Below are 24,991 nucleotides of genomic sequence, written 5' to 3' on the forward strand. Positions count from 1 at the left end.
CTTTAAGATGAAGTCTGTTGTGTATGCATGCGGCTCCTGCGTTAGCACGCGAGAGTTGGGTTTGGACGCTGAGAGGTGAACAGGTGTGATGGTCGCTCTACCGCTGACTATGTGTGTACCTTTTCCTTTGTGACGGAACTGGAGGGTTTCCTTCCCCGTTTCTACACCACTATAAAATTGTGCGGGATGTTTAACCGATGGACTCTCGTGTCTTTCTTCCTCGGCTATGGCCATCTGTTCCATTCCGGGTAACGTTGGCTTAAACTCTCTGGCCCACCGTTACAAGGTAAATACAGCCTCACGTTTTCAAGATGAAGAAGAAATTCGGAACATCAAATTCAATTTTCTAAAATTCAAAACGCAGAAATTCAGATCGTACAGAAAGTAGGTCAGAGGTCGTCCACAGGGAAGAGTAGAAGATCTCGGAAAAGTCAAACGGAGCGCTTTGGCCACAATGGCCAGTTATTTATTCTTATTATCCAATCAAACTCCAAACATGCTGTTTTGGAGAGTGGAACTTCTTACATTGAAATAAAAAGGATTTACATTTTTCAAATTGCGACCACGCCCACAAGACTACATGGGTTGATCGTTTGTTGTTGCTGCAGAATAGCCAAGCTCATACCGCTGCAATCTTAGGCAGCTGCCCGGGATGTGTGCGCTCCCTGCCTGCGTTTTTGCCTGCTGTGCCTCCACTGTTTGCGCTCACTCCCAGCGTTTGCTGTTGGTGCTTTTACCCACAGTGTGCTTAGTGCACGCTCGCTGCTAGCTGCCCCACTATGCGCGCTGGCTTCGAGCGTTTGTGGGTGCATATACATTTAATATATTAGACATGTATACAATTTTTATAAAGAACGTTTGTGGGTCTTGCAAAGTCAATGACATACGTGGCACGCTGCAATAAAAGTTATGTATAATATTTAATGCTACAATAGAGAGAAAATGAATAAACTATGTAAGCTACAAGCTTACATAGCTTCTCTTCCCTGCGGACGACCTCTGACCTACTTTCTGTACGATCTGAATTTCTGCGTTTTGAATTTTAGAAAATTGAATTTGATGTTCCGAATTTCTTCTTCATCTTGAAAACGTGAGGCTGTTTTAAAAAAATAATTGGATATTTGCAATCTAAGAATTCAGAGCAAAAAATATGTTGTTTGAAAATGCATGCCTATAAAACTCTGCCTTAAAAAAAAGCAATTGTGTTAAATTTCAAATGTTCAATATTCAAGTAAAAATTATTCTAATTAGAAATCAAAATCTAATTCAAAACTATTTTAACTCCCATATAATATTCAGTTTTGTTAAAAAACACTTGTCAATAATTCAGGTTTACGAAATTCAAATTCAGATTGTTTTGTCATATTTCTGGCTCCATATTTAGGTGGCAGCGCGCAGCGACATCTATCGGACAGGGTGAAATGCTCTGTGAATAAACGTATGAGATGCATGAAATGAAATTGTATGCATGCATTCCAAATGCATTGATCATTACAAAATGTGGGAGGTATTCATTCAGTAAATATTTAGTAAATATTACAACACTTTTCTCAGATATGTATTTTCTTAAGAAAATAACATAAATTATAAGTTACATATTAAGGCCAGAATGTGGAATTCTTGGTAAGGGTAAAAATAATTGCTTTTGGTGGCTTAGATGTAACCACACTGAATGGTTAAAATGTTTTTTTATCTGTTTAATGGATATTATGAATCAAAGGGCTAAAAATAAATTTATAAAACCTGTCATGGTGAAACTTTTGGAGGAAGGTAATAAAAAATGAAGGGCTATGAATAAAATGATGCTTTTGATCTTCTGCATTGTATGATCAGCTTGTTCTGAGTTCTCAATTTCAGAAAACAGCAACAAAATAATAAAAATATGGACTACCAGGTACCAAATACAAAGACGTCAATGTATCATCACAGGACAACAAGGATGTATGATTCCACTACATAAATAAAAATACAGATTAACAGAGATGATGCATTCATTGCAGATATATAAAATAGATACAGGATCACAACCAAATACAAGTGTCATTAGCACCTGTAAAAGTCTCACCTGGGCATAAAATCACAAAATTGTACGTATTTAACAACCTTGTCTATCAAGGTACATATCAATGAAATGCATATGTCTATTGCATTTGAAACCCTTTTTTGGTAGTGTTGATTCTTCACATGTGTTGAGAATCAATGATGTCCAAGTACGTTGCTTCAATGATCTTAGGCAGCAGGTAGTTTCTGCGAAAAAGAAAACATGGCATAACAAATTACCATCTTGTTTTCCACAGCCCCCAAACACTGTAAACATAACAAAGATCCTATAACTATCTAATATAATGTCTTACCGTACTGGAATAAGCAAGATCATGACCAAAGGGAAGATCATCTTCATGTACGGCAGAGGATACATCCCAAAAGCACACAGAATGATGAGCTGTACTATCTGCAGGCCTGTGAAGAAATGCACCTTTCTCTGTGGCACTCTGCGGATGTAGTGAGTGTGGGGATAAGATGTCTGGGGAATGGAGATTTGAGAGTGAAATATCAGTTCCACGGGAGGAAAGTCACACTGGTTTTAAACGACATCAATGATTAAAAAAATTTTTTTTTTGGTGCACTATCCCTTTAAGAAAAAAATACAGACCACAGCACAAGATACAAAATGGCATGTGGGTAACTGGCTCACTAAAGCACTGCTCTCACTTGTTCTTTGAGCAGAAGGGCCATTCGATCACACATCTGGTTTCCGTCGATAGATGTAAGAGCGATGTACAAGAAGAGGCCGTAGAGAACAGGCTTGGGTATCCACTGCAGAGGCACCGGCAGCAGAAACACTGATAAACCGATCAGAATGTTCGCAGCCAGCGATGTCAGTCGTGTCTCCTTCACGCTAACTATCCCGTAGTTACGCGTAAGAACATGTTTTTAGATGCCAAATCGTCAAAGTTCCCGTAACTCATGACACCACCAAGGTCATGATGTAAATCTTGAATACACTGCTTTGAAAAAACATCTGCCAAATGCATAAAAATGTATAAGTTGTATGTAGGTGGTCGTGCTCACGTTTCATAGCGGTGCCCCCCCTCCACTCGCTGTTCCACCCGCGCCAGCTGACGCACATGCAGCGTGGAGTGAGGGAAAGCTGCGTGCATCCATGGTAACCCCAGTACTGACAACAGGATGTTGATACGCCCAGCGAGCATCAGGTCCCAGTGGTACGCCGTTCCCTTTAGTAGTCTGACGCACACACAAAGAGATCACACGCTGACTCTCACCGTCTCCCACGACTGTCTACAGCAAACTGCGAATTGACGGCTGTCTGATCTCAGAGAAAAGCAAACCGATGCAATGTTAGCAAATAGAGAAGGGATGACACAACAGACGGAAAACAAATGTTCAATCATCTGATGGATTCGAGATGTCTGTGCAGACAAATGCACGGCATCTTATCATAGAAATGTTATTTGAATTTGCTGGAGTGATTTTCGAGATGTATGGGTCTACCTGTTCTCAGAGGCATTGGTGAGGGACACAACAATGTTCTGGTCAATGAAAATGAGCAAGGCGAGGAGGAAGCCGAGACCACATGCACTTATTATGTTCATCCCCGTCAGATGGCAGAGTGGTGCCACTTTGAATATGGTTCCATTCTGGTAGTTGAATACTGGAACTGTGAATCAATAAATATAAAAAATACAGTTCTGTCGTAATTTTTCTCGCTTTTATTTATACTTTAATGTGGTTCAAAGCAATAATATCATTGCTACTGTAGTGATCATCAGTAAATGCTACACATTGTTTAATGTGTTTTTAAGCAAAGTCTAATGATCTTTAAATATGTTGTAATACATTAATCTGTGGATCAAACTGTCAAAAAATGTTAGACTATATAACAGAATCTGGTCGCCACAACTTTGATGGAGCCAGTTCACAATTACATTCATTATATAGAAAAGATCGGCATTAAAGGGCTAGTTCACCCAAAAACCAAAATTCTGTCATCATTTACTCACTCTCATGACATTTTAAACCTGTTTGACTTTCTTTATTTTGCAGAACACAAAAGAAGATATTTTGAAGAATGTTGGTAACCAAAAACCGTTGGTTGCTATTCACTCCTATTGTATGGACACAAAACCAATGCAAGTCTACTGTAAGTACCACTGCAAGTACCATTGTAGCAGCTCGCATTACAGCCTGCCTAGAAGACATCTCAGCTTGGATGACTTGGACCCTGCCAAGACAGAACTACTCATGTTTCCGGCACACCCCATGGTGCAACACGATCTCACCATCCAATTTGGCAATACCACAATCACTCCTTCCAAAACAGCCAGGAACCTCGGAGTCATATTTGATGAACAGCTGTCCTTCAATGATCACATTGCAAAGACAACGCGGTCATGCCGATATGCCTTATTCAACATTAGAAAGGTTAGACCCTATCTCACTGAGCATGCGGCACAACTCCTTGTCCAGGCCCTGGTAATCTCAAGGTTGGACTACTGCAATGCTCTCCTGGCTGGTCTTCCTGCAAAGGCTATCAAACCACTCCAGCTGGTTCAGAACGCAGCAGCACGCCTCGTCTTCCAACAGCCCAAAAGAGCTCATGTGACACCCCTTTTCATCTCTCTCCACTGGCTACTGGTTGAAGCCCGTATCAGATTCAAGTCGCTAATGCTTGCCTACAGGACAATCACTGGATCTGCACCGGCATACTTTCACACTCTCCTACACCCAATCAAGAGCCCTGCGTTCAGCATTCCCATAAGGGCAGTAAATCGCTTTCCTACTCATTCTCCTTCACAACTCCTTCCTGGTGGAACATTCTTCCTAACTCAGTCCGGTCAACCACATCTCTCACAACATTCAAAAAACTACTTAAAACCCATCTCTTCTGTGAATACTTGACAGACAAATGAAAAAAAAACCTCTCTAACACTAACCCTCTCTCTTTCTCTCAACAGGTATTGGTCTAGCTTTTGTTGAAACCAGTAACTTTGTATTGGCACCTATTGTATTATTGCTCCTGTATGACATATCGCTTATTGCTCCCTGAACTCTTTGTAAGTCGCTTTGGATAAAAGCATCTGCCAAATGACTAAATGTAAATGTAAGTGAATGGGGACCAATGGTTTTCATTTACCAACATTGTTCAAAATATCTTCTTTCGTGTTCTGCAGAAGAAAATCATACAGGTTGGAAATGACAAGAGGGCGAGTTAACAATGACAGAATTTTTGTTTTTTTGGGTGAACTACCCCTTAACAAAACATTCTGGTTGGAACAACATAAGGTGATTTGCTGATCAATTTTAGTGTGAACTGTCCCTTTAAGATTTGACTATTTCTTAGTTTTATTACAGGCTCAAATTATATCCAACCCAGACTGTTGTCCTCTAATGATAGTATAAGAACAAATACAACAGTTTTCACTGTATGTGCAGAATTGTTGAGAGTATCAAAGGTGATTGTTTGTTTTGATGTGAGAGCACACGGTCCTTACGCTGAATGTCACTGAAAAGGTCGGAGCCCACGAAGGAGAATATGACCACAGGTATTGGCAATGCGCAGTCTGATACCACTTCTCTGACTTTAGCATGCAGGAATGGGCTGTGAGAAAAAAAGATAAACATAAAAAACTGCAGATTCATGAAAACTTATAGTACACAATTCTACATGAATGTTCCCTTTCTGTCGGTCTCTCGACGTTGTGTCGAACCGACAGAATGGGGTTTGTCTTGAGAACCTATCATCTTCTGAGTATTTAGAAAAGGCCAATGAAAATTGGCGAATGGAATTTGCATGCCGGGCTCCTCCCCGGATGTCCGGGTATAAGAGGGAAGCCGGCGTGCTCATTCATTCACCTTTTGTTCTTCAGAGCCTACGCATCTGGTGAGCTTCTCTACGATCTGGGTGATCATTCTTTCTGCTGGAATCTACGACGTGGACAGCGGACGGTCCCTTCCTGCAGGGACTCTCCCCTGGGCGTCTCAGCAGTTCCGGAGGTGTTCGAGCAAAAATTTCCTTTTCTAAAAGAGTAAATTTCTCCAGCGTGGCTTGTCCCGCTGTTCTCATGGGTGCAACACACTCATCGAGGAGGGGGACGGACACAGTACGCTGGGGCAGACGTTGTGGATACGTCCTGCCCGCACTGCGGGCGGTGACGATTCAGACGTTGCGTCACAGGTGGATGTGTTCCCACGGGATTCAGCCACCATCTCGTTTGCTCCCCGTTCCGTGGCGGCAGGACTACGGCCCTGCCGTCCGCTATGGCAAGCAGCGAGGGTGATATGAGGATTACTGTGAGCGATAATCCGCCAGCCACGGCTCACGGACCGTTCACACCTCGTTTCGCTTGTCTGACCGTTCCCCAAAAAAGACGGTCCGCCGTCTTATTCCTCAATCACGTATTCGGACACGATGCGTGATGATGAGATTCTCTTGCAGCATCGGGGGGTGACGTACTGCCATCCGACTCCGACGATTCCTCGGGCTCCCTCCCTCGGGGGGTCGAGCCCAGGAAAAAGCGGATGTCGAGATTTCGGCCATGCTTTCCCGGGCCGCCGTGAGTGTTGGGTTGCAGTGCCCGCACTGCCTCTCCCGGCGCTCGCGGCTGGCTACATGGCGCCTCGGGTTTGAGCGCGGCTCCAAGCCGCGCCCGCCCCCAGTGCCGTGTTTACCGGAAGTGCATGAGGAACTTTGTAAGACCTGAAACGCCCCTTCCCGGCATGTTTCACGTCAAACAAAGTTCTGTCACCCTCTCTTCCCTCGAGGTTGAGACAGCTGGAGGATGCGTCGGTGTCCCCCAGGTGGAGTATGCCGCCGCGGTGCACTCGTGCCCGTAGGTGGCGGCCACTTGGGAGGGCTCGACCTAGACTCCCGTCCAAAGCATGTGGTGTCTCGGCATCTCTGGCGTCGAGAGCTTACATTGCGGCGGACCAAGCTGCCTCCTCTCTCCACGCTATGGCTCCTGCCAGGCCAGGGCGTTGAGAGAGCTCCACGAGGGTAAGACCGACCCAGCGCTTCTGCAGGAACTCCGCGCCGCCACCGACCTCGCTCTACGGGTGACCAAGGTGACCACGCGGGCCCTGGGTCGGACGATGTCCACACTTGTGGTCCATGAGAAACTCCTCTGGCCAATACTTGCGCAGATGAGTAACGCTGAGAAGGTCCGCTTTCTCGACGTACCCGTCTCGCAAGGGGGGGCTGGTTGGTGTTACTGTCGAGCCGCAGCGGCCCCGCTCACCCCCCGCCCGTCGGGGGGCGCGAGACCCGCACGCGGCCTCCCCAGAGGGTTCTCGACAGTAAGAAGCAGTCCTCCGTGCCGCAACTCGGCCGCCTCGGCCGTCGAGTCCCGTGCACTGTCTGCTTCCCAGCAGCCCTGGTCCTCTTCAACACCCTCCAGCTCTGGCGCCCCCCACTCAGGCGGCCCCCCCTGGAGGAGACAGCCTGAAATTGCAACACATTTCTTCTCACTTTCTGTGTTTCGTCCATTTTCTCTGCGGCTAAAGAAACTCTTAAGTCTCTTAAAAGTCCTCCTCGCTACTCCTAAAAAATTTTACCTTAAGAGCTCTTTTAAGGGTTAAGATGCTTTATGAATTACTTTCTTCTTTACTAGGATATTTTCTGTAATTCTAAGAGGAAACGCCCACATTTCTAAGAATTCTTAGAATTCTTTGCGCTAAGATTTTTCATGAATACGGGCCCTGATCTGTGAACTTACTGTTTACTGTGCCTTTCACAGCGTCACCCACAAAGGCGATGGAGATGAACAAAGCAATCACTTCCTCTGTGGAGCTGAGAGGACATGTAGGACACAGTGAGCGACTGATCTTACCTTTTATCAAAGCAACCGGGCACAAACCAAGACATAACAAACTCAAGGCACACCACAAACAGAGATTACCACACGGAAGAGAAGAAAACACAGATTTATGATGAATGTTTTTGGTACAGAGAGAGACCGCAGCAGATATGTCTTGAGTTATATCAGGATTTGGCGTTTGCCTCAAAAAGACTCAAACAGTAACAAGAAAAAATTGACTTACAGTGTCAATAATAATGATAATAATAATATAATTTTAAAATAATAAATGTGCTGCTTGCTCCACAATGAGTGTTGTGAGTGGTCAAAGTAAAAAATTTAAACATTTAATAAAGGTTTACAAATATTAATAATATATATTAAACATACATTTATTTTATATTATTAGCAATATAAATTCTTGTTTATATATACATGTAAATGTCATTAACTATTATAAAATGCTCATGTGATATAAAAATATAAGAGACCATTCCAAATTTTCTTGTAGCCTAATCAGCATTTCTAGATGTACTGTGGTCATTCCAGTCCAGTGTCTGTTGAATTTCAACAAAATCAAACCTCAGGACTTAGTGACATAAAATCATCCAACAGCAATGTGAAAGACTGACAGCATGATAAGAAACATGAAAACTGATAAAATCAAGGTTATCATTTTAAAGAAATAATTTTTAAACATCTAAATACACAATATTACTAGAAATTATACTTTTGTATTATAATATTAAGTTCATAATATGAAATTGTTTTCTTTGCCGTATTTGAGGTCTGATTTTTTTATTTTGGCCTGTTTCTCCAGTTTTCGTTTTCTGCTAAGAAATGCAAACAGAAACAATATTTTTATTTGAAATTTGAGAGGAATATTGTTTATGCTCATATGCCACATGAGCATAGAAAAGGTTAGTCCATGACATTACTAGTCCATAAGCATCACTAATGACAGTAATGTATGCTTTACATAATATGTACTATACGTACATACATTACTCCACTGACCGTTTAAAAAGCTTCATGAACAGGCTGACATTGAAGATCCCCCCCAGAATGAGGAAGAAACTATTCCAGAGGCCAATGCAGGCATAAAATGCAGGAAAATCAAGATCATAGTTGTCACAGATGCCTCTGATCACTGCAGTACACAAACACAAGATGGAAAGCTTCATCAGAACTGCACAGTGCTCTGAGAGAGACAGTGAACACCACTTACAGTATAAGAGCTGAGGTGAGTACAGTACCGCTGATGAAGATGCATGGCGAGAGGTGCTGTGGTGAGAGGAATAACCATAGGAGTCCCAGCAAACAGAGAGTAGATCATTCCTCCAATGCTGTGACCAATAATGGTTTTCTGTACATCTGCAAAAAACACCCTCATGTCAATCAAAACGTATACAGCATGTGACTCTTTTTTTCTGTAGAACACACAAGAAGGTATTTTGAGAAATGCCTCAGTGGTTTTGTGTCCATATAATGGAAGTCAATGGGGGCCAGTGTGGTTTGGTTACCAACATTCTTCAAAATATCTTCTTTTGTGTTCTGCATAAGTTGGAAAGTTATCCATTAAACACTGATCCAATATATAAGAACCCCTCCTGACACAAGCCACAACCATATGCACGGTCAAGCTATTACGTAAACCGCCACGGACCTATCTCTCCTCGTGTGCTCTCATCATTCAGAGAGCCAAATGCAATAGCTGGCAGAAGTATAGCGATGTAGACGAAAATGGCCATGGTGGTGTACTTAAGCAGAGACCTGTTAGTGCCCAGAATACCTGAGGTAAAGCAAACAGAAAAAAACACTTCAGTCCGAGCAGCTCAGAGAATTCTGTTATTTCTAGCACAAGTGAAGTCAAGCGGGGCTTTGGGGTAAACAGAAACTCACCATCTGTGAAGTCTGATATGTACAATGGGAGCCTGCGGCACAGGTCTTCATAAATGCCACGACCAGCTCTTAGGAAATCTTTCAACTGCGTACGAGACAGAGACAGTGCTTAAAACATATCTTGATTGATATTTTTTTCTGTTCTTTTAAAAAGATTGAAACCATTACAAAGCCCATAAATCATAAAAGTAAATAACTGCACAGTGCCTGTGCGATTTACAAGGATCCTGTACAGAATTTTATGGTGATTGTTATCACAGGATGAAACCTGTAACTATAAAACCCTTGAAAAAAGAACGATTCGTTCAGGAACGAAACATCACTAATTTATTTGTTTTTTGTAATTGTTGTAAAACAGCTGTTAATTTCAGAATGATACTTTAAAGTGGATCGGTGGTGCAGCTATCGGTGGAAACATACTGTACATACACATGCATATTAACATGGTGAAGTTCAATATTTGGAGGAGTTGTAGGAACAATATGTGAGGCTGTTCTGTACGTGTGGAGAGTGTGCTTCATAACCCACTGGAAAAATTAAGCATGGAGATAACAGGCAGACTGTGCAGATAATTGGTTTGCGATACCATTAACATGCCCCGAGCCTCAAGCTGGTTCAGACCTTGAGTGGTTTGTTGCTGTGTGGGTCGGTCTCCTCCTCCACCGAGGGCTTCTGGATGGCGAACACAACGTCTGTGAAGACTTTTCACTTTACAGCTGCATACAAAAAAGCACATGCTCAAAAAAAAAAAATGCTGTTTTGGCACGAGGTGCACAGCAGGGGATGGCAGAATGGCACTGTTTTTATTGCTCCCTTTAGTAAGTGTGTTTTAAACTGCCACATTATGAGATACAATTGCCGTACTTTCTCCGGAGTGCCCACTTGGCTCTGCCCTTCAAAGTGAGTAGGACAAAGATGTGCTTACTTCCAAACGGAATACGCACCTTAAAGGGATAGTTCACTCAAAAATATAAATATTGTCATCATTTACTCACTCCCATGTCATTTCAAACCTCTTTCTTCTTCAGAACACACAAAAATATATATTTTGAAGAAAGTTGGTAAACGAACAGCGCCGGCACCTGTTCACTTCTACTGTATGGACACAAAACCAATGCAAGTGAATGGGTTCAGGTTAAAAACATTCTTCAAAAGATCTTCTTTTGTGTTCTGTGGAAGAAAGACTATCACTTAAACTCGTTATGGTTAAGGTACAAGAAACACTTATATGGTGGGGCCTAAAAGTCTGAGATGCCAAAATCTGGTATTGAATTTAAAGCTTAAAATATACAGAATGGTTTACCTGATTAAAACCAGGAAATTTTATGATAGATAACATGATAAAACGAGTAAGAAATATTTACGAATTTTTATTTATGAGTTTCTAAACTAACAAGCTAATTTGTGACATGGATTATGCCACTCCTATGTAAAAGCTCATATTTTCTTCATAAAGCATTTTGGGATAGTATCAGGTTTTGAAAAATTGAATTTTGACTTAATACGAAGAAACTGATATTATAAATAAAGTTTAAATAAGAAAAATGCAAAGCATTTAACAAATGGTCTCAGACTTTTTACCTGTAACCTGCAAACTCTTAAAAAATGCTTCAAAAGGTTATTCGCAGTGATGCCATAGTAGAATCATTTTGGTTTTATTCTTATAAGAACCATTTCTTACCTACTTTTTTATAATATAAATAACCTTTCGTGAAACAGACAAACTATTTGGATGTTAAAAGTTAGTTTTATGAAAATATTTTCTCTATGGCATCATGAAGAATCTTTTTCAAAAGTGTATATCGCTGCTGTCCTTCTGAAACCTTGTATCTCTATATTTCATGATTTTAATTTTTTTGTGATAAATCATTATTATTAGTCACCATTTATGTTTGTCACTGGATTTTGCAAATATCTAACCAATAAAAAGTATTAAAAAGTTTGTGTCAACTTTGACACTTTTTTCCATGTCCTAAAAACAGTGAATTTAAACATTCGAGGTTTCAGAAGGACAGCAACATTATGTAAAAATCAAAATGTATTCCCCACATACAGAACACAGAGCCAGGACTGCTGGTAGCGTACTCCAGTGGCCGCCGCTGTCACACTCTGAATGGTTTCAGTCAGCAGATGAACTTCAACAGAGGGAGCGAGAGAGAGGAAACTAAGACACTTTCCTTGTTTTAAAGCCTTCCATTAACTACATTCTCAAAGGGTCTGCCCTGGATTTCTGGTTTCTCTGGATTAGACAACCTGTGACACTTGGGGTTGGCTCCCCACTGCTCACCATTGGCATCATGTCCTCCAGCATCTGTGAACAGACCACTCATGACCTCCTGGCCATCCTTGGCCACATGGCCCAGCATTCTCCGAAGCACTTCATCCAAGGAGGCGGCTTTCTCATCCAGCAAGATGCTGATGAGCCAAGAACCCATCCAGATCCCGAAGAGCTCTTACCTCCTCCTGGAAATTCATCAGCTTCACATACTGAAACAGAAATTAACATTTTAAGACGGCTTGTATGGTACTGATACAGATTCATTAGCATTAAATAACAATATTTCCATTAACTTTTCGGGAATATTTTTAAATCATGATGTCTTAAAATATTATTCAGATACATTTCAAATTACACTTTTCTTTGGAAAGAAAGACTCACTCTTCTTGATGTACTTAGGAGGCCAAATCCTGAGGCATCAGTGTCTATTAATAAACAGAGAAGAGGTGGAGAGAGAAAGATAAATTGTTAAAACCCTTGTACTGTTACACGGATATGTGATTTTGAATGACGGACCACTGAACTAAGACTCCCAAAAGATGTGTTTTCCTTCATTATCTAAAGCCCTGAGCTCTCTGTATTATGTCTCTCTGGTTATAAATAGTCACAGAGTCTTAGAGGCTGACACCTTCAATTCCGAATAATGCCCCCAATGCGGTAAACACTTCGGCCAAAATCCAAAAACAATACTGATTGTGAACACAGAGAATTTCTGAGGCGTTCAGTGCGGAGAAGACAGAGCTGCTGCTGTCAGTCGATGTTCTGTTGGGATCTGTGCACTCCTCAGGCTACAATCACAATGATTTTTTTGTTCGGATTTTGAAGTAGTCTCAAAGAGAATCTCATCTAAACCACCCACATACACATTTACATCAGATCTGATCCTCACGACTTCATAATACTTCATAAGTATTCAAGTACTTCATAATTGTTAAGTCTTATTTTGGGGAATTTGTACTTTTCTGGAGGACTTTTGAGTGAATACTTGTACATTTTATTTTATATAAAAATATATACTTTTTAACTCATTTAGAGTGACAAAACAAACTTATTTTGCAATGAATCGCATCCAATTTACTATGTATGTAAACTGATCTAGTTACACTACCAATAAAACTAATTTATACTGTTTTTGTATTTATCCGAACCGATCAGTGCATTCACGGTACACATTTTTTTATCTGTGTGTTAAAGGGATAGTTCACCCAAAAATAAAAAATTCTCTCATCATTTATTTACCTTCAAGTTGTTCCAAATCTGTATAAATGTCTTTGTTCTGATGATCACGGATACCCCTTTTCAACCAAAATCAACCGGGTGCTGGTTCGGAGCTAGTGCTATTATTGGTTCAGAGCTGGTTCCACTGGTGAACCTGCTAAAAACCGGTTTGCTTTCCACGGGTTAGAGAGCCACAAGGGAGCGAGGTCATACGTCACTGACTACGTCTCATCTTTCCCAGCAACGTTAGCGCCAAACTTAAAACACCATCAACAATGGCGGACGTTGCGTTGCTTGTGATGTTGTAGGGTATGGTCGGATCAAAGTTTACCATCTCTGATCGTAAAACAAAGTAACCTCTCAGCAGGACTACGACCAGGCACCAACAAGTCTGTCCAAATGTACTATTCTCAACACCTTCATCACTGACCAGGTCAGATTTGGATACTCTCCCCTAGACTTCAAAGGAGGTTCTTGGGGGAGGACAGGACTGTTCACCAAAGTGAGAAAAGCCATGTGGCCCCCAGGGACTGAGAGCCTCAAATTCTTCCAAAAGAATGTCTCTTTCTCTTTCCTTAGCCACAAAAGACTGGTTTAAAGTGTATACACATGAATCTCCACATTGTATGCTTGTCTCTATGTTATTCTCCTTCACCTATAACCTCAAAGGCATATGTGCTTAGTGGTATTCTGTGTATATTTACATTCTTGTCCAAACTACAGGTCAATGTAATTGTAACCCTTTCATGTTTCATATCTACGTGTTTCCTTTTTCATGTCTTAGAATATGGTGTATAGCACAGTAATGTATTTTATACCATACTCATTTTATTCTATTCTAAGTCTATTCCTGCTCCAAACTCCCAGGCGACCATAAATGCAAATGAGTTAGTGTGCCGGACAAAGAAACATGTTTTCGCGCCCAAAACTATCTCATCACATTGGATCGCCCACCTTGGAGGGGTGTGACGCCCTCTGTGTTAAAACATCTGAACACGCAGGAAAGCTCGCTCTTTTGTGTATGTTTGTTCACTTGTGTGCATTCACGCTCGTTCGCTCGCTCGTAATCTTTCAACCTCTCGAGACTTGCCTCTCCTCAGAGACAGTTTCTAACGGCAGTTTGCTTCAGCTAAATCAACAGACTCACGGCCTGCTCCGAACACATCAGGACCCTTTGATACGCGCGCCAGCATGTGTCCTGAGAAACAAAGAAGCCAATGCAAGTATCTGAACTATTGCTAACCAGTTGCGTATAAGCTTTGCCCCTTTTAAATAAGGAGATTTGTCCTTGATTTGCATGCCGGACTCCGCTCCAGATATCCGGTATAAAAGTGAGACGGCATGCCTCAGTCATTCACCTTTTGTTCTTCGGAGCCTTCGCTCATGATCAACAGACTTCGCTACAAATAGCAACTACAAGACCTCTGGTTCTGCCGGTTCTACGACGTGGTGCAGCGGACTGTCCCTTCCTGTGGCGACTTCCCCTGGGCGTCTCGGCGGTTCCAGAAGTGTTCTAGTTTTTTCTCTAAAAGAGCAAATTTCTCCAGCGTGGCATGTTCTGCTGTTCTCGTGGGTGCAACACACTCATCGAGGAGGGGGACGGACACGAGGTCTGCTTCCAGTATGCTGGGGCAGCCCTTGTGGATACGTCCTGCCCGCACTGCGGGCGGTTGATGATTCAGTCACGGGTGGCTGTGCTACCACGGGACTCAGCCACCACCTCGTCTGCTTCCCGTTCCGTGACGGCAGGACTACAGCCCTGCCGCCCACTACGGCGAGCAGCGAGGGTGATATGAGGATTACTGTGAGCGCTAATCCGTCAGCCACTGGCTCTTGGACCGTTCGCACCTCGTCTCGCTCGTCTGACCGTTCCCCATGAGACGGTCCCACCGTCTTGTTCCTCAACCACGTATTCGGAAACGGTGCGTGATGATGAGATGTCCGTTGCAGCATCGGAGGGTGACTTACTGGCATCGGACTCCGACAATTCCTCAGAGCTCCCTCCCTCGGACGTCGAAATGTCAGCCATGCTTTTCCGGGCCGCCGGCATTGGGTTGCAGTGCACCGCACTGCATCTCCCAATGCTCGCGGCTGGATACATGGTACCTCGGGTTTGAGAGCGGCTCCAAGCCGCACTCGCCCCCAGTGCCTTGTTTTCCCGGAAGAGCATGAGGAGCATAGTACGACCTGGAACACCCCCTTTCGGCACGTGCATGTCAACTAGTTCCATCGCCCTTTCTTCCCTCGATGGTGGGGTAGCTAGAGGATACGTCGATGTCCCCCAGGGGCTCGACCTAAACTCCCGTCCAAAGAATGTAGGTTCTTCGGCATCTTAGGTGTCGAGAGCTTACTCTGCTGTGGGCCAAGCTGTCCCCTCTCTCCACGCTATGGCCATCCTGCAGGTCCATCAGGCCAAGGCGTTGAGAGAGCTCCACGAGGGTAAGACCGACCCAGCGCTTATGCAGGAACTCCGCGCAGTCACCGACCTCGCTCTACGGGCGACCAAGGTGACCGCGCGGGCCCTGGGTCGGGCGATGTCCACACTTGTGGTCCAGGAGAGACACCTCTGGCTGAACCTTGCACAGATGAGTAACGCCGAGAAAGTCCATTTCTCGACGCACCCATCTCGCAAGGGGGGGCTGTTCGGTGATACTGTCGAGCAGAGATCAAGATATCCTCGCCCGCCACGATTCGGCCGCCCTCTGGCCATCGAGATCCCGTGCACCGTCTGATTCCTAGCAGCCCTGGTCCTCTTCGACGCCTTCCGGTTTGGCGCCCCCCCCCCACTCAGGCGGCCCCCCGGAAGAAGACATCGAAGAGGAGACCACCACCCCGTCAGCAGCCGCGGCGGAAGCCGAAGCGGCCCTCATGGGAAGACCCCAGGGAGATCGAGAATACCTTCGGGCCCGACCCCAGCCATTCCATCGCTGGTTGGTCGATCCGGGACGGTTCCTGCCCCATCCCAACAGCCCACTTCTAAGAGTTTTCTCTCACTCTCTGGGTGTCTATCACAGCCGCTCTCACCCTCTACATGACGGTGTTCGGCAACTCGACATTGCGTCACTGCGAGACCCAATGTCGAGGATAATCAGCAGCCTAAGCACTCTCAATCGATGGTGCGTTGTGCTACTTCATCATCTGGGTATTATCACAGCCGCTCTCACCCTCTACACGACGGTGTTCGTCAACTCAACGTTGAGGCGAGACCCAATGTCGAGGATAATCATCAGCCTAAGCACTCTCAATCGATGGTGCATTGTGCTACATCATCGCCGGTCAGGTAAAACAGCAGAGGCGATCTCCTCTCGAAGGGATCTGCACTGCCGGCCATCGAACCACCCCCCGGGCGGTCGATGAAGCAGAACGTACCCCTAGCCTCCCTGGATCGGTTCCTGGGAGCCTGACAAGGCTTCCCAAACCGTCACGGTGACTACGGGATACGATCCGTCTCGGCTACGTGGTCCAACTCCCCAGACGCCCGCCCAGGTTTCAGAGCATCCTCTCAAACCTCAGTCCGAGGTAAGGATGATCCCGTGCTTCACCCCTCTGGAGAGGAAGCGATCATGCTCGTCCCTCTAGCCGAGATGTTCAACGGACTTTACAGCTCGTACTTCATTGTCCCCAAAAAGGGGGGGTTGCTAGATCTGCGTACCCTGAACAGGCACCTACTCAACTACTACTAGTTGACTAGTAGGCTACTACTGCCGTTCAGGATGCTCACGCGGAAGCGCATCCTGGCATCTACCAGATGTCAAAATTGGTTCAAGGCAATCGACCTGAAGGACGCTTACTTTCATGTCTCGATTCTCCCTCGTCATCGCCCGTTCCTACTGTTCGCTTTCGAGGGTCGGGCATATTAGTACAGAGTCCCTCCTTTTCGGTCTATCCCTGTCCCCACGAGTCTTCACGAAGATCGTGGAAGCCGCCCTCACTCCCCTCAGGGAGAGAGGTGTGCGGGTACTAAACTATCTCGACGACTGGCTCATTTGACACACTCGCGAGATCTGTTATGTACACACAGGGACCTAGTGCTTTAGCACCTAGATCGATTGGGACCACAGGTCAACCGAGAAAAGAGCAAGCTCTCCCCTGTGCAGAGCATCCCCTTTCTTGGTATGGAACTCAACTCTGTCTCCATTACAGCACGACTGACTACAGAAAGCGCTCAGTCAGTGTTGAACTGCCTGGAATATTTCAAGCAGTCAGAGGTCCCCCTGAAACAAATTCAGAGGCTCCAGGGCACATGGCATCCTCGGCAGTGGTGATACCCCTCGGGTTGATGCACATGAGACCACTCCAACACTGGCTACAGAGTCAAGTTCCCTGAAGAGCGTGGCACACCGGCAGAAGGCGGATAGTGATTACGCCTCTCTGCCGAAGCACCCTAACCCCTTGGTCTTCAATGACCTTTCTACGGACGGGGGTCCCTCTCGGGCAGGTCACGAGGCGCGTCGTGGTGCAGGGTTGGGGTGCCGTGTGTAACGGGCACGCAGTATCGGGGTGATGGATGGGCCCCCGCCTGCGCAGGCATATCAACTGCCTAGAGTTGTTGGATGTGCTACTTGCACTGAAGGAGCTACAACCTCTCGTGCAGGACAAGCATGTGCTGGTCCGGTCGGACAGCACAACTGCCATAGCATATATCAACCACCAGGGTAGCGTTCGCTCACGGCAGCTAACACGACTCGCCCGACGCCTCCTCCTGTGGAGTCCGCAGGTGAGCAGATCCCTGCGAGCCACACATATCCCAGGTGACCTGAACCAGACAGCCAATGTGCTCTCTCGTCAGTTGACGCCTCGCGGAGAGTGGCGACTCCAGCCCCGCGCAGTCCAGCTCATTGGGTACAGTTCGGGCGGGCTCAGGTAGACCTGTTCGCCTCCCTGGACACCACCCATTGCCCGCAAGGGTACTCCTGTCCGAGGCCACACCCATCACCTTCGCGAGGTCCTACAGCCTCCGTGTAAAACCGGCATCAGCTCGAGTCTTGCAGGCATCATGCAAGACTGGCGGCCGGTAGGGTGTACGCCTATGACAGTACCTTCCCCCCCTTTCTTCTAGGGGGGTCGGCATACTAAACTAGCCTCCCTTCTTCCCCCACTGGGTGAAGAACAGGCACTCCATCCATTACTAAGCAAGCACCTCCTGCGGGCAGGATGGGCAGAGCAGCCCTGCCCCTTACGCCGGGTACAACTGAGTTATCCACAACATAGCTCTAACCGGACCTAGTGCTACCGGACGTTGTAACCCCCCAGCAGGGCGGTTCCATCTGATGTATCCTCATGATTGGTTCCCACCTTGGTAACCCATGACCTTCCCTAGGTTGACCTCCACCTTGCGGTTAACTCCTTCGCACTCAGTTCGCACTTTCCTCCCATGAGTTCTCCCCTAACGGTGAGACCATGTTAGTATCTCCACTAAACTCCTCCCTGCGGTAGGAAGTGGTCTCTGTAGCACATCCCCCATTTGAGGAAGTAGCGCTTACCCAGTGGCCTTACGGTACCGGGCGGCTTCTCGCTGTTAGAGAAACAAGGCTGCCGCATGTGAGGCTGAAGGCAGGGGCCTTCCCACCTTTCAAGAAAGCTCTGGGACCCCCTACCTACCCACTGGTAGGTTACAATTTCGCGGCAGCGCTCACGGCTGACAAGCCCAGGCCAGTCACCGTCGCTTCGCTAGAGATTGTGACAGGGCACAGTGTTGTGGCGTTTTCCATAGGAACCCCATCTGTCGGCTCGACACAACATCGAGAGACCGACAGAAAGGGAACGTCTTGGTTACGGATGTAACCTCAGTTCCTGATGGAGGGAACGAGATGTTGTGTCCTTCTTGCCACAACACGTGCTGCCCACTGCAGCAGTCGTGAGAGGTCTCAGGCTCCTCAGAACAAAGGTGAATGAATGAGGCACGCCGTCTCCCTTTTATACCGGATATCCGGGGGCGGAGTCCGGCATGCAAATTTCATTCGCCAATTTCATTGGCCTTTTCTAAGAAGTCGGAAGCGATTGGTTCTCAGGGACGAACCCCATCTGTCGGGTCGACACAACGTCTCGTTCCCGACGATATCTGTGTTCAACCAAACTAGAGAGTGAGTAATTCATGAGAGAATTGTTTTATTTTGGGGTGAACTACCCCTTTAACTGGGTATATTTCCCTGTGCTCTGCCAATTTAGCTCATTTTCATTTTTAGGAGAACTGTTCCTTTAATCCCCTATGAGCACATTTACTACACAATACATTCTTGACTGACTGTGAAAAGTGCATTGTTAGACTGGCATCAGTTTTTGGATAATGTTGCATCTACGCAACTAGATCTAAAGCAGCCACCATATCAGCCAGTAAAAGAACATATATAAATTGTCAGTGCGTTGTACATCTCTAGATCTTACAAAGATGTGACCTAATTAATCACAAACACTGATCAGAGATGATAGGCTAAATGGACGTCTCATAGTGACTTTTATCTGTTTCGATGATGAGTCCGTCTCATCTCTTCTCCTCTCGTCTCGCAGCTCTAAAGCATTGAAATGTCACAATAGAGCAGCTTGCGTAGATCTTTCTCAGCATTAAAATGATTATAATAATCTCATTTCACCGCCTAACTCAGTCTGACGTGACCTTTTACAGCTGAAAGACGAAATATAGCACAATAGGTTTGTACAGAGACTGCGAGATGTTCTGCACCGACTTCCTGTTCGGTCAATCATGTGCTTTTCATCTCAGCCTTAGAAATATTTAACACTATTTATGGTATCTGAACACAGATCCATCCACCTCAAAAATATATACACCATCTGTTAAAGATACAGAATGCACCCATGCTCTAATAAAATCCTGCCCAGGCACACGGCAATATAACTATAGCCGGCCCAATAAATTCTTTCTGTGCATGGAGGAGTATAATCATGACATGAGGTAAACTATACGATTTTCTGAGGAATAAACTGAAAAGTTTGTCCGGGGTGCAGCTGTTTATAGTTGGGGTGATATGCTGTGCAGTCTGTGTTTACTTGTTGTCTAGTTTATGGTGTTGTTAACCTGATGTGATGCTGTGAATTTTAAACTAATATTTAAAAATGATGCTCATACGTTCACAATCTTTCCACTTAACAGTGTTTAACGGTTGTCAGACCCCTATCTCATAGTTAACAGAGTTTGCAAACTGAATGTGTCTATGAAAGAGGCACTGAGAAACAGGAATAGATTTGTTCTCACCCATCCCTTGAAAGATGTAGCCATTTTTTTGTCTGCCCAGATGATGAAACAGCTGTGGAAGAAAACAGATATCAAATGAATTCAACATCATTCAATGAATTAGTCATTTTTACATACTGTACAGCATTTCAAGCTGTGAATGGGAGATTCAAGAACACATTTCACTCACATATAGTTACCATAAAGCACCATGTTACTAAGAAAGTGTTTTAACATATTGTCGCTGTCAGACTGAAACCTTCTAAACTGCCATTTTACGTGAGATGAAAAAACAGCAGTTTTTAATAAGTAAACATGTTCATATTTTTTATTGCTTAATATTTCAAAGCCCACAGACAAACATGAATGACCACGAGTATTAATGATTTATGAACAAATGAAAATCAGTCTGACAGCGACGACATGTGTTCTTACTGTGTACAGCTGTGACATCTGCGTGTTAATACCATGATACTGTACACCGGGTTCTTCAACCTTTTTGACTCCAAGGCCCCCCATTTAACAATATTCAAAGGCCCCCCTCCCACTCACAAAAACTCAATTTCTACCCAATCAAATATTTCAGAGTTTGACATTAACTGGAAATTTTGTCATTATGAAAATGGTCAAATAATAAGAAATATCTTGGTTTTTAGTTTGTTAAATGTTAATTTTGTCTAATTTTAAATTATTAGTTATTTTGAGGCCCCCTTGTTAGTCAGCTGGGTCTCCCTTGTGGGCCCTGGCCCCCTGTTGCGAACCACTGCTGTACATGACTATGGCAACACCATATATTCATGATCAGTACCTATTACTAGCAAAGCTTGGCAAGTACATGTAAAGGTTATACGTCATGTAAAGATTATAATTATAATTATATTATAATTATCCACTAAAAAGTAGTAAAATAAGGATGTCTGGATGCATTGAGGTAATGAGAATTTGGGGGTTAGTGTTTTCTTAAAGGGATAGTTCATCCCAAAATGAAAATTATTTTATCATTTACTCACCCTTGTGTCATTACAAACCTGTAAGACTTTCTTTGTTCTGCAGAACACCAAAGAACATGTTTTGAAGAATGTTGGAAACCAAAATGATTTCCATTGTAGGGGCACAAAACCACTGACACATTTCTTAAAATATATTATTTTGTGCTCTACAGAAGAAAGTCATAGGTTTTAAATGAGGGTGAATAAATAATGACAGATTTTTTTGGGTAAACTTACCCTTTAAGTGTACGGTTGTGAGAACATGATTTCTTCAGATTCACATAATTTATGCTTTTTAACATAGATCATGTCATATATTTTATATTTCTAGGAAACGGCTTCTACTGTAAGTACTGTCTATGCTCAATAAAAGACAAAATGGACCAATTGTGGCACACTGTGGGGGGCAATAGAGTGAAAAACCCACATGATCCTAAAACTTTAAACTCCGTATTTTGACCACAACTGCACATACTTATTCCATGCCATCAAAGCACTGGGATTTAATGGAAATTTCTCATCTTTGAAATTCATCCAATTTAAACCAGCCATGATAAAGTCATCCATGGAAGGCTTAAGGCCACTTACTTTCTTTAGGGTGGATGGGATAAAAAGGTAATTTTCTGCACAAAAAATCTTATCATGAGCTGTAGGATATTCTTAGCACATTGTGTTGCTATCTCCAATGTCCTCGACTCCACCATCATTCCCTAACATCTTTAATTTAGCAACCTGCTAGGCCATAACGGAGGTCTAAAAACCCTGCAGCTTCAGCCTCAAGACAGAACCCTGCCTCTGCTGTCCCGCCACCCCGGATCAATTGATTCAGTTCAGGCTGCCATTTGTTGCTGGTGAACGTTTGCTAAATAATACATAAATAATCAGGGTAACTGTGAATCTGGGGCTTGTCTTTTGAGATTGTCACTAATAATGTGTGTCTGAGAATGGTTTGAACGAAATCCCTCCCTCTTAAATGGATCTGCCCTAAAACCCGGTCCTGTGACTCCTGAGATTAAAGGAATGATTTTCTAGACCGGTATCAGGACCCATCAAACTTGGTATTCTCCACTCACAGAGTGAAATTCATCAGGTTAACTGGCTGTACATGGTCATGAGTTGACAAATAAATATAAATTCACAAAGACAAAACTAGCAATAGCCAAACGTCACAGAAACTGGAACAAAGTTGTTTATGAGCACTGTTTATTCATATCACAAAATTCAACAAAATAAAGCCTCTAGGCCCCAGGAATCGCCAACATCAATTTTTTAAATAAATTATAAAAAATGAATTGCTGAATTGTCTGATCATCTGGGATTTTGTTATGGAGATCAAGGGTTAGGACTAATAATGTTTATTCAATATTTAAAGCATGCCATGAGTGTATATTAACATTTTTGTTGTTTGCTTATGGCATTTTATAGAGCGATTGACTTAAAGGTCAAGTGTGTGAATTTTAGCGGCATCTAGCAGTGAGGTTGCGAACTGCAACCAACGGCTCACTCTACCCCTCCCTTTAAAAGCACTACGGCGGCTGAAACAGGGCTAAGATGTCGTGACGTTTTCGCTTCTTTGCGAAGGATATAACTTATTTACGAAACGCACTCTGAGCGGTGTGTCCGTTTAGGGCTACTGTAGAAACAACATAATGAATTCCATGTAAGGGGACCCACGCTGTATGTAGATAGAAATAGCTCATTATAAAGGTCATACAAATATAATGCTTCGGCATGTAAGGTCTTTATACACCTTTGAACACGTATTATGTATATTGCATTAAGAAGCAAATACAAACATACAGGTCTATGTCTATTACACAAATATCATCTGAAAAAAAGTGATTCTGTGTTTGCCCTCGTGTAAAGCAGGTTTTGATGACAAAGCAATCACTCTCTCCCAATAGACAACTTGTTGTGATCTTTTCTTCACTGGTTCAGTTTGCTTGCCTTACTAGACTTCCTGTTAGCAAACTCACTGACTTCCTGTTGCTGACTGTGCTGTCCTGCAGCGTTGACAGGAATAATACATGAAAATGTAAATCATGGTAAATGAAACTGACACCAGTAAAACGACTTGGATCAGTACTTTTCCTTGATAGAGAGTAGGTAGAGAGTATGTATACATGTAATTATCAGAGATAATATGACATAAAAATATCAGCAGGTACAGAGGCAGGACATGCCAGTCAATAACAAACAACATTGAAAAATATGTGTGTTTTCCCAGTCTGTTATTTCAAACCTCCTCAATTGTGGTTTGCTTTTGTTTTCCATCATTAGGACACAATGAAGCTTGATGTTGGAAGAGGCTTCACTATTCTGTCCTTATTGTATCCCTTAATGTCGTTTCTTCAGTATGTTTTAGATTGAATGCAATATATTGATGTTTATCTTACACAGACTGAAAACAATTTGATCTTTTAAAAAATACTGTGTGATATCAATTCTGAAGACTACGTCAGAAAGGAAAACAGTGTTGAGAAAGGTCTTTAAAAACCATTTTCTTTTATAGACTGTTGAAACTTGTACTGTCAAAAATATATTGTGAAAAGGATAAAGTAAAAAGATAATGTGCCACATGAAAAATAATATTGAAAAATATCCCTATGTTTAAAACCTCAACACAAAAGTACATTGTTGTTTATGGAAGCAAGACCAAAGTAAACACCTCCGGTAATTTTACAATATTATGAACTGAATATTATCCATAATGTGAGTTTTGACAGACAGACTGAGTGGTAATAGGGCATAATCTTCTTATAGAAAAAATATAATAATTCAAAGAGTTATTTAAGGATTACCTGACAATGTACCAACACTACATTTACAATTTAACAAAGCGTTTCTGTTTAAAAATGCATTTCATGATACTGTACCCGCTGTGTTGATTATCGCATAATAGGAGATGTTCAATGCAAAATCCTTGAAAATGAGCAAAATTAGTAGCATTTCTCCCACCTGGTAATCTTCCACACCCAAGCAACTTCAACCGGAACAAATGATCCTTTAAATTGCCCTCATGAGGACACTAATAATCTTATTCATAAGAGACCAAATTAAGGCAGAAATGAACGGCCGCCGCTGCTCCATCACACATATATCTTAAGAATGCAATGAAATGTCCTGTTGAGGAAGCTCGCACATAAAAGTGTGACAGCCACAAGAGTCTCTGCCAATGAGATGAATAACTCGGAGGATCAAGTGATGAGATTAGATGAAGACCTACAGAGTCCCTGCCAGACTGGAGTCAACTTTAGCCAACTTCAAGTGCTGTTTCTTTTCCAAAGGGAAAATGTAAATACGTCATTCACAATTCGATCAACCCATTTTAAAGTTTCTGCACAACAGGTAACGCTCTTGCTTGCACAAACAACAAGACTTGTAAATATGTGCATGACAGCATTCATTCAAGTCTATAAGGTTGCAAAGTTGACAGAAGCCCCAAACACAGCTGAACTTACCTGCTGGCACAAAATCAAGCACTTCTTTGCAGTCCATCATTTTTTAAGGTGAATGTCCCACCTGGATCAAACCATCACGGTTTCAAAGAAACCGGTTTTCAAAGAGTCTGCTGTTTGTTTCACAACTCTGCCTTCCCACA

The 24,991-nt window shown here is 43.5% G+C and overlaps 1 protein-coding gene across 1 annotated transcript; it reads right to left on the reverse strand.

Annotated features, from left to right (window-relative positions):
• Nucleotides 1-1,351: 1,351 nt before the first annotated feature.
• On the reverse strand, nt 1,352-24,941 carry LOC130564276 (solute carrier family 4 member 11-like). Its single transcript, XM_057350238.1, is given in 19 exon segments — nt 1,352-2,247; nt 2,355-2,524; nt 2,713-2,908; nt 3,073-3,246; nt 3,514-3,679; nt 5,514-5,666; nt 7,734-7,807; nt 8,832-8,964; nt 9,071-9,083; nt 9,085-9,188; nt 9,481-9,606; nt 9,717-9,801; nt 10,338-10,388; nt 11,766-11,851; nt 12,004-12,134; nt 12,136-12,203; nt 12,376-12,419; nt 20,423-20,474; nt 24,852-24,941. Coding segments are annotated over 18 exon segments (1,845 nt in total). The 5' UTR covers nt 20,427-20,474; nt 24,852-24,941; the 3' UTR covers nt 1,352-2,180.
• Nucleotides 24,942-24,991: the final 50 nt, after the last annotated feature.

The sequence above is a fragment of the Triplophysa rosa genome, linkage group LG13 (assembly GCF_024868665.1).
Source record: "Triplophysa rosa linkage group LG13, Trosa_1v2, whole genome shotgun sequence".
Taxonomy (NCBI): Eukaryota; Metazoa; Chordata; class Actinopteri; order Cypriniformes; family Nemacheilidae; genus Triplophysa; species Triplophysa rosa.